This window comes from Cotesia glomerata, linkage group LG2, assembly GCF_020080835.1.
Source record: "Cotesia glomerata isolate CgM1 linkage group LG2, MPM_Cglom_v2.3, whole genome shotgun sequence".
NCBI lineage: Eukaryota > Metazoa > Arthropoda > Insecta > Hymenoptera > Braconidae > Cotesia > Cotesia glomerata.
Window position 1 is genome coordinate 22,875,390 of NC_058159.1, and position 11,126 is coordinate 22,886,515.

Below are 11,126 nucleotides of genomic sequence, written 5' to 3' on the forward strand. Positions count from 1 at the left end.
TGAAAAATATAAGTAAAAAAAATTTCTTTTCTAGATTTTTTAAAAACTAAATATGTTTTACATGGTTAATTGTTTTAATTAAAAAAAATAAATGATGAGGATTAATTTAAAAAGTGAAGCCGAATTTATCTCTTTCTCATTGTGAGTGGAAAAGGAGCGGAAGGAACAATAAAAATGTGAGCGATATTGTCGATCGAGTTTTGAGAGTAGAATTAAATAATAATCCACTTGGCGGTGTTCGCGATGCACTGACCGTCAAGAGAAAATAATAATGTGAGACGCGATGTTGTATGCGTATTATACGACATTTCCGTGAAAATATGTGATTTATTGTGTGACATAAATAATCCGCAGGTGCGGATACCATGCTATTATCAATAGCAAATCAAATGTTTTAAGTGTTTAACATTTAAAAGTAATAATAAATACAATTATAAATAATAACAATAAATAATTAATACTATATGTACGCACTTAAATTTACCAACGCCATTTTGTGTAGCACGCATGAAGATACGTAAACATACAGATCAAACTTTCTAATTGTGTTTGTATATATGTTGTGTAAGTTTTGACAATTTTTAAATAATCCCAGGCATAATTGAATATGATTGTTGGCTAGTAATAAATAGATACACATGCATCATCAATAAAAGTGCGTTAAATATAAATTGGTATATTATTTTTCGCGCCAATTCAACTGATGCACCTGGGGGTTACATCTGCTTATCAAAAGACAGCTGTCCAACTACTAATTAATACACTATTATTATCATATATTATACTTGTCAATTGACGAATCATTATTCAATACAAATAATGCAAGGTAATATCATTTTATTCACTATTATTAACTGTATATTTTTAATAATGGTTTTATATTTGTTTTAAATCAGGTAATTGACGTTGCAGAACTCATCTACTGAAGGTGATAAACAACACCATCATCAGTACAAACGGTTGATATATGAAACCTGTGAATGTCATTTAAACGGAAAAATGTCAGGTGATTCAGGATGGAACGCTGTTATCCATCGTCCGTCGGAGCTCGAGCTCCAGAACTGGAATTGGGACGAAAACGATGGCGAACCGGAACGCGAATTACCATCTACCGTGGACATGGACGCCATAAAAGGTGGTGGTAGTTGGGTTCCTGCAACTGAACAAAATGATAGTGAGTCTGTTGATTCAGAGGAAGATTCTGATTCAGATGATGAAAGTTCTGGTGGTACCGATGGCAGCTGTTCATATTCTGACTCTGAATCGGATGATGAGAGTAGTGGTGGTGAATTTGATGATTCTGTCAGTAATTCAGATTGTTCTTCCGAGCATAGCGAACAAACATTCTCCATACGTGAAACAAATTTTGATCAGGGCGGTCTTAAATTAAAAATAAGTATGAAAGCACAAAAAAAAGATATTAATATTGATAATAATGTCGTAATTCCTGATAATAAATCTAAATGTGATAATAATAGTAAAGTTACTAAAAAAATATTAACGCGTAAATCCAAAGCAACGTTGAAAACATCCGAATGTACTTCTGATGATTCTGATTCGTCGGCAGGCCCGATATCTACAGTGAATCAATCATCACTTCCAGTTACATCACAATTACAATCACAAAATCAATCATCACATTTAAATCAACAACAACAACAATTACAGCAGCAGCAACAACAACAACAATTACAGCAGCAGCAACAACAACAACAATTACAGCAGCAACAACAACAACAATTACAGCAGCAACAAAAACAACAACAACAGCAGCAACAAAAACAACAGCAGCTGCAACAACAACAAAAACCACAACAACAACAACCACCACAACAACAACAACAACAACAACAACACCCAAAACAACAACAACAACAGCAGCAGCAGAATCAACACCCATCATCGTCGTCATCATCATCATCATCTTCCTCGTCATCATCATCATCATCATCATCACCATCATCACAACTTCCTCTACAAAAAATTGATCAAGAACATTTATCAGCAATTATTCCTGATCAGGAGGATACACCATTTGATGGTTTCGATGACTCAGAAAGTGGTCGGTTAGTATCAAAAGCTATTGAACGCATGTCATTGAGTGCTGATTCAGATTCTAGTGAGAATACCGATCAAAATCCAGTGCCTGTTTATAGTTCAACGTTATTACAACAGTTTGTTGAAAAAACAGCTTTATTATCAGAACCGCGAAAGAGACGTAGTAAAGTTGGTAAAAAAACAGCCGATTCTGAATACGCATGCACAGCTAATGTGTCACCAGACTCTGGTATACAATCCGTTAATAATAGTCCACTGCATTTAACAACAACTCCAGCTAGTCCGCCTGTTCGTTCACAATCACCAGTACAATCAACATCGGCACCAGCGTCAGCACCACCACCACCACCTCCACCAAAACCGGCAGTTAATGTTGATCGAGTATTATATCCACCAAAAAGAAAACCTGGTAGACCTGCTAAAATGGTGTCAACACAACCACGTGGTCCTGGCAGGCCACGTTTGAAGCCGGATGTTGTTGAAAAAATCACTAAAATTGAACGAAATTCAAGTCCTATTGTCAGTACTAACAAACGGGATACTAGTACTAGCAAACGTGGTAAACAATTGACAAAAAGTACTAACAAATTAACGGTGCAACAAGAAAATAAAGAAGAATTGCCGAGGAATCAAAGGTTAAAAAATAAAAAAACAATTGTTAATAACGGTGAAACCTCGGTGTCTACTAGTACTAATACTTGTACTAATAGTAATAATAAAAATAAACCTTGTTCGACTGATAATAAAAATAATTCACATGATGATAATAAGTGCCTGAATAATAAATCTAATGCTAGTAATAAAAAAGTAACTAATAAGGATAAGGATACATTAAAAACATGCGAAAAAGTGTACAAAAAATTACGGCATGATAAATCTGCTGAATCAAATAAAAGTACTTCACCATTGAGACAAAAAATCAGCAATGATCATACTTTTAGTGATGATAAAAGTATTAATAATAGTAGTAACACTGCTACGAAAAAAGGTTCAAAGGAAAATAGGATTTCTGAATGTTGCTCTTCACCATCGGCAAATAAAAAACAAACTGTATCCAAGAAAACAATAACCGCATCATCAACATCTGCACTTTCAGCTCCAAAACGTGTTCATAAAGAAAATAAAACTTGTAAAAAAATATCTGAAACGAGTGGTGTTGGCGTGCAAACAGTAATATCTGTTCCTATTGATATGAAAGCTGAGAATATTGAAATAAAAACAGACAAGCGTGATAAATCTATACAATCATCAAATCATCGTTTTAAAAACAATAACGGCAACAACAAAAATAACAACAATAATGCTAATTCTCATCATCACCATCACCATCATCATCATCACCATCATAAGCACAAACGACGGGTTGTTGTACCACCGAAAAAACCATTACGTGTTGATCCGCTGATTGTCGAAGAGTTGGAAAAACTTATTGATGATTTTGCAAAATCATGCAGTCTTGGTAAAAGTATTACCATTTCAAGTACTGAATTGCCACAAATATTTCGCGTTAAAAAAATTACTAAGAAACGAAAAGGTGATTCGAGTACTAATGATGAACAAAAATCATTGAAAAGACGACTAAAAAAAGACAAAGTTTCTAGCAGTGGTAGCAGTGGAGATTCAAAGAGCAGTAATCAAAATTCGAATACCCCGTCAAATCCTAATGAACAGAGATTGCCATTGAAAAAACGGCATTACCATTTATCGAGCCCACACAGTTCACAGAGTTCAAATGCCAGCTCGACTGATACCAATCCAAATGAATCAAATTCAATGGAAAGCCATATTGAAGAAGCTATTGAAGCAACTATTGAAAGGTACAGTGGTAGTCCATCATCATCACTGTCTAGCAATTTACATCATCAAAAAGAAAAAGATATTGCTTCTCAAACACTAAAAAAACGTTTACGTGATGGTATTGACAGTACCGTTGTTGCCGAAACAGCTAGCGAAAGTTCAGACACCGAAGACAAACCTTTAAATCGTTCAGAACATCAACCGCCACGTCGTAAGAAAAAAATAGTACGCGATTTACGTGTTACTGTCACTAAGTTAATTACATCGGACAACAATCTCACAGCAAATAATGGAGACAAAGTTGACAATAAAGCGACCAATGAAAAGATTAATAATAAAAATAGTACAGATAAAAGTACAAACAAGGTGGATAAAGTTATTGATAAGCAGTTAAAGACAGTTGACAAAAGTAATGAACAACAGCAGCAGTCTGAAAAAAATGACAAAAATGAACAGCAAAAAAAATTATCTTCCGATAAAAATGACAAGATTAATTTAGCTATTAAAGATACAGATGGTAAAATAAACGTTATAGATCGTAAAGATAGTAATAAAAAAGAGTTATTGAACGTACCAAATCCAGTTAATCCGATGGCAGCATTAATACTTACTAAGAAAAAAATACGGCGAAGAAAAGCTATTAATCGAACTGGTTTTCCAACACTCAAGAAAAAGAAGAAAAAGAAAATCGCTGTAGTTATTGATGATGATGATAATAAAAATGATGATGTTAATCATGAGGATAATAATGATAATGATAAAGACAAATTAACGCTAGTGCCTCGTGTTGACATAACAATAACAGATTTAGAAAAAATATCTAAAGTTGAAGAAAAATCCGTACTATCAGAGAGCGATGTTAACACCGTACTACCTATTGTAGATGAAACTAAAAATCAAGATAGTGATAATAATAACGAGGAAGATGATGATTGTGGTATTATTGACGATGAAGATGATAATGATGATGATGACGGTAAAATGGATACGAATGACTTCAAAGATTTTCCTGAACTATCTTGTCACAGTTATTCTGATGAAATGATGGACACTTGCCATGGATCCGGATTGAGAGTACGAAGAGACTTAGTTGAATGTGATGGTAGTAAACCATGTGACAAATCCTGCCCAGTCAAGTATGAAAGAATTCAAGATTCGAGAATTTATGATGAAAATGCGACACTTGAAGAGTCATTGGAACGTTACAATCAGAGTCAGCGCATAGCTGAATTAAACGAGGAAAATTTAAAGAAACTTGAACGTACAAATTCCCATTCAAGTGGGTCATCTAAAATAATTGATTCACCAAGTTATCTTAATAACAATCACAAACGTAGAAGAGGTTCAACTAGTCCGTGTAATTTAACACTAAGAAGTATTAAGAGGCTTAAAAATAATGCTGCTGGTTATGATACTGAGAGTGACGCATTACCAAGCAGCGATGTTGCGAGTGATGGACCAGAAGTCGGTAGTAAACAACAGGGTTCATTGCATTTACGTAAGAAACAGCCGAGATGGAAGAAAAGATATCTACCAGCTGGGCTCTTCTCAGATTACTACAAAGAAGATGAACCGCGTAAAGTTACAAATGCTGACGGTGCTGGTAAAAATAAACTTTCATATGATCCAGCAGAGCATCCACATGGTTTGCTACCACCACCCTATCACTGTGGTAAATTTTTACGACAACGTAAAATACCATTTCAATTACCTTATGATCTTTGGTGGCTCCACACACACTCACGTTTGCCTGGCCGTGACTTGGTACCCTCTTGGAATTACAGAAAAATCCGTACAAATATTTATTATGATGTTAAACCGACAACCCTGTATGAACCACAGGCATGTGAATGTAAAACAGACAGTGGTTGTGGCGATGATTGTATCAATCGCATGGTTTTCAGTGAATGTTCATCACAGATGTGTCCTTGCGGCGACGGTTGCGGTAATCAGAAAATTCAACGACACGAGTGGACACCGGGCTTGCAAAGATTCATGACAGAAAATAAAGGATGGGGTGTCAGAACAAAGGATTCCATTAAAACAGGTTGTTTCATACTGGAGTATGTCGGTGAAGTTGTTTCTGAAAGGGAATTCAAATCACGCATGGCGACAAGATACGCCAATGACACGCATCATTATTGTCTTCATTTAGACGGCGGACTAGTAATTGATGGGCATCGTATGGGTGGGGACGGACGTTTTGTTAATCATTCATGTGAGCCTAATTGTGAAATGCAAAAATGGAGTGTCAACGGTTTACCACGCATGGCATTATTCGCGTCGCGTGATATTGAATCTGGAGAAGAATTGACTTATGATTACAACTTTGCTCTATTTAATCCATCGGAAGGACAAATATGTAGATGCGGTAGCAGTGCGTGTCGTGGAGTTATTGGTGGTAAAAGTCAACGTATTGCAAGACCACTCGCCACTCCAGCTTTGCCGTCTGTCGAGAATACCGAACGTAGATCTGTCGGTCGGCCACGCAAAAATGTACGTAAATCAAATCAAGTACAAGCAACATTAAAAGGCTTGTGTAAGACTCGTAAAGTTGGGGATTCAAGTTTAATAAATACTCCGATGGTTAAACCTATGTCACAGCAACAGCGATACTTTGCACAACAGCATCACTGTTTCTTGCTAAGGAATTTAGAGAAAGTTAAACGTATGAAGACGCCAGTAGCTCAGCAAGTAAACACTCAAGCTAAGAGCAAAGATAATAAAGTTGTTCCTGCTGCTAAAGAAAAAATAACTACCGAGTCAAAGTCACAATCAGAAGCAGCGTTTTTTACTCAGTTAACAGCTTTGACGAATAATGCATCACGGACTGTCAGAACTCGTCGTTTAGCTCAAGCTCAAGATGATCCGGAGGTTAATAAAACTGCTAAGTTAGCTAAAGTATTAAAAGATTTGTATAATGTTATCTCTACTGCTAACGATGAAAATAGTTTATTACTTTGTATGCCATTTATTACTCTGCCACCTAAAAGAAAATTGCCTGACTATTATGAGAAAATTCAAGATCCGATAGATTTAACAATTATTGATCAGGGTATTAGTACTGGTCATTATAAAACAGCAGAACAATTTGATCAGGATATTATTAAATTATTTGATAATAATGTTAAATACTTTGGCAGAACTTCTGAAGTAGGTATCGCAGCGGCTCGCCTACGTAAAATATACTTAGGAAGTAAAACAAACTTCATTGAAGCAATAACAGAAGCAACAGGGTCACCACCTGCCCAATGTTTCTTACCACCTCGAGGCTCAACAGCTGGCGAAGAAGACGTTATCAGATGTATTTGTGGCTTACACAGAGATGAAGGTTTAATGATACAATGTGAACGATGTTTAGTATGGCAACACTGCGACTGCGTTAAAGCTGATACAACTGCTGAATCTTATCTATGTGAACGGTGTCAACCAAGACCTGTTGATTATGAAATACCGCTCGAGGGCGAGGAAGAGGAAAAAGGTAAAAAACACTACGTAACTCTGATGCGTGGTGAATTACAATTAAGGCAGGGTGATACTGTCTACGTATTGCGTGATACACCAGAAAAACACACATACAAAACTCTTGAAAAGTTTGATTATGAACAAATGGATATATTTAGAATTGAAAGATTGTGGAAAAACGATCAAGGTGAAAGATTTGTTTTTGGTCATCATTATTTACGACCCCATGAAACTTACCATGAGCCAACGAGGAAGTTTTATGAAAATGAAGTTGTTTGTGCGCCGCTTTATGAAGCTGTGCCGTGCGATTTAGTTGCTGAAAGATGCTGGGTACTTGATCCTCACACTTATTGCAAAGGGAGACCTGTTGGTGCTACTCCGGAACACACTTATGTTTGTGAATATAGAGTTGACAGAGCTGCTAGATTGTTCACTAAAGTTGCTAGAGCTCGTCATCAAGTTTGTACTAAACCATATGCTTTTGAAACCTTTCCGCAACGTATTAAACACTACCGTACTTATTTGGTAAGTCTTCGATCAAGTCTAGCTACTTGCTTCGAAAAAAATAAATTAAAGAAAAAATATTTTATTAATTTATTGATCTTTTAGTTTTTTGTGAGTAGTTGAATATTTATTTTTTTCTTTAAATTTTAATAATTGCAGCCTCACAGTTTGGAAAGTATACAAGCAATAAAAGCGATGAGAGAAAAGAAAAAGAGCGCAGCACATATGGATAATGACCATAATCATAAAACGGAGATTGATGCTAAAGTAAATGGTAAAGAACAATTAAAGTCAGTTGGAAAAAACAGAAATAAATCATGTGATGATCAAACTACTACGCGACTTACGGTGTCACCTGCTCAAGTAATATTTTATTTCATTATTTATTATTTTTTTTAAATATATATATATATCATTTTGATCTAAACATGTTGATAAAAAATTTATGAATTTTTATACAGCGAGAAGAACAACGAAAAAGATTGAATCGGATCCTTAAAAATTTACTCCAACGAATGCCAAATAAGAAGGACCCATTGGACTTGTCATTTTTATTAGAACGTAACCGTAGAAATCGTAAAAGACCAAGTGGATGTAAACAGTGACAGTGGATGACACGCACACATAAGTGTTGCGCTACTCTATGTGAGTAGTTACTGTACAAATAATTTTAGACAAAGAGAATAACGCCACCGAGACAAAAATAAAAACAAAATTGTGAATAATTGAATTAATTTTTAATAGATAAATATTAGTTTCAAGTATTGGCATTATTAATTATAATCTTTATTGAATTTTTAATTATTGATAACTTTTATTAGTGATCTGTTGATAAAAATTTTATTGTATACTTTTCACATAAAAAAGCTATCCCGTCCAATCAGCTTAATTATAGCTTCTGTCATATTATGTAGTTATTATTGTCTATATTATATTGGAGCTAATGTGTTAAATATCAATTGATTTATCAAAATGAAAATTATTTGAATAATTGAGCTTAATCTATGACCAGTGGAATACGTGTATTTTAAAATAATTAACAGTAATATCATTTATATTAATAATAGTCTTCTTCTTCTAGCTCCAATATATTAATATTTTACTGTCTTCTTAGGTGATTATGTAGTATTAAGTTACATAAATTTTAGAAACCTTAGACTCTACAATAAGTGTAAAAGAATGATAAATTTTTCGATTTGATAAGATTTAAACCTACACTCTACTAGACAAGGTTCGAAATTTGTACAGAGATATTTGTAAATTATTTCCTATTATTTGATAGAAAAAAAAATGTTGTTAAGTCCAGATTATAGTTGATTATATAAATTGTAATGGAGAAGTAAACTAAAAGAAAAAATATGATGAAAAATTAATAAGTTGAGGTGTGTATTGAATATTAATAGTACACACGTAGCTTTGTTGCACAAAAGGATAATATTATATTTTTAATAATCCCAGTGTTATCAAAAGTACTGTAAATTAGAAAAAACAATCAATGTTTTTTGCTGATGTATTTAAATTATTATTATTCTTATTAATTATTCAGACTAATATTATATTGCTTTTATCTCAGCAACTGCTGATTGCTGAAATCATTTACTGTAAATATTTTTAACTGAAAGGAATATTTATTATTACTATTATTATTACATTTATTTTATTATATTCTTATTGAAGAAACTCGTATAAACGATATATTTAAAAAATAATGTTTCACACAATGTACTTGCACTTGCCTCGATGCCAGATTATTCAATATATATTTTATTAAGCTTTTAAAGTATAATTATTTCTTTATTATTATTATTATTAACTATTAAAATAATAATAACAATAATTATTATCATTGATAATATGCAAAGCAAAATAAAATTTATTAGTTTGCTAATTTATTAAAAAAAATGATTAAGATTTATGCTTTTTTGTATCGTACTATTTATAAAAAAATTTATTTATTAAACTAAATTTATAAATTTAATTGATTATATTTTGATTGGACAAAAAATATTTTGAATTTTCATTTTTTAGTGACTTTGGATGGTTTTATAAAAATAATGAATTATTGTATTATTAATTATTATAAATATAAAATAGTAGAGCCGTGACATACATCATTTGTATATTTTATTTTAAAATATACTGACTACTTGATAATTAAAACAAAAAACTTTCAAGTCTTGCATTATAACAATCATGTTTTAAAAATTCGAATCTCTAACGCATTTTTTTATTTAAAGAAAAAATGAAAATTTTAATTATTTAATTAATCATTATTAGAAAAACTAATACTATTTTATGTTAATAAATAATAAAAAAAACAAAATTTTTTATTTTTTGGTTTGTTGCGCCGGTAGCTTCATAACTAATTTAATTAATATATTGTATACAAAAATAAATATACTGTATTCTTTTTTAGAGATCATAAATATACGTTGAAGATGCAATGTTTTATTTTATTTTATTTTATTTTCTTTTTTTCATTAATTTATTTATTTATTCTCCTTATGACTTTATGATTAGAATTTATTAATGAAATAGTAAGTAATTATAAATTTATAATGGATAAAAGGATCAAATGACGAAATAAATCTATTATAAATATTTGAAAAAAATATCAAACAATCAAAAAACAATTATATAAGACACTTGTTTATTTTTAATGAATCAGTTTGTACATTTGTATCAACGAATAAATTCATAGAACACTCTAAATGTACCTTTACTTTGTTATGTATTTATATGTAAAAAGATGACATTATTATAATTAATATTAATATAACTGTGACCATTATTTTTAAACAATATGTTTTATTCTATAATGATTAAGGTGTCAAACTACAATCAAGTGAATTGAATCAACTGTCAATTTAATCCTAGGTTTGTCAATTTGTTATTAATTTTTCAAATAATTGTGCTTGAAATTAAATGATTATTTAATTATGATCGTAATTTAACTACATGCTCTTGACTGTAATTTTTACAAAACTTTATAAAAAAAATAATAATTCTATCCATGACATTAAATTGTTTTTTTTTTTTTTGCACACTGGACAAAATTCGGCAGATTATTAATAATGCGACAATCAAATAAAATTTAGTAATTATTATAGTCAAAATAAATTGTAAGTAATTGTCGATTTAAGGTTTTTTTGAAATATCCACTGGATTATTGATATAAATTTCAACTAATTATCATTCGTACTTAAATTTTACTACAACACAAATTTTAGGCTTTAATCACAATTATTAGACATTTTATTTTTAAACAACTGTGCAAAAATTCTGATCAAATTAGGTAAAAA

At 31.8% G+C, this 11,126-nt stretch overlaps 1 protein-coding gene across 1 annotated transcript; it reads left to right on the forward strand.

The window, feature by feature from the left end:
• The first annotated feature begins 111 nt into the window (after nt 1–111).
• On the forward strand, nt 112–9,163 carry LOC123259668. The gene is made up of 5 exons (XM_044720301.1): nt 112–826; nt 897–1,704; nt 1,972–7,845; nt 7,984–8,187; nt 8,286–9,163. Exons 2-5 carry the CDS (start codon nt 1,000–1,002, stop codon nt 8,427–8,429), a joined length of 6,927 nt encoding a protein of 2,308 aa, XP_044576236.1. The 5' UTR covers nt 112–826; nt 897–999; the 3' UTR covers nt 8,430–9,163.
• The last annotated feature ends 1,963 nt before the right edge of the window (nt 9,164–11,126 follow it).

Excerpts from the sequence above, each read along its gene's own strand:
- LOC123259668 (XM_044720301.1), top strand. The coding sequence starts at position 1,000 with ATGTCAGGTGATTCAGGATGGAACGCTGTTATCCATCGTCCGTCGGAG. Across the intron at positions 7,846-7,983 it reads AACACTACCGTACTTATTTG|CCTCACAGTTTGGAAAGTAT; the intron begins GTAAGTCTTCGA and ends TAATAATTGCAG. Across the intron at positions 8,188-8,285 it reads TTACGGTGTCACCTGCTCAA|CGAGAAGAACAACGAAAAAG; the intron begins GTAATATTTTAT and ends ATTTTTATACAG.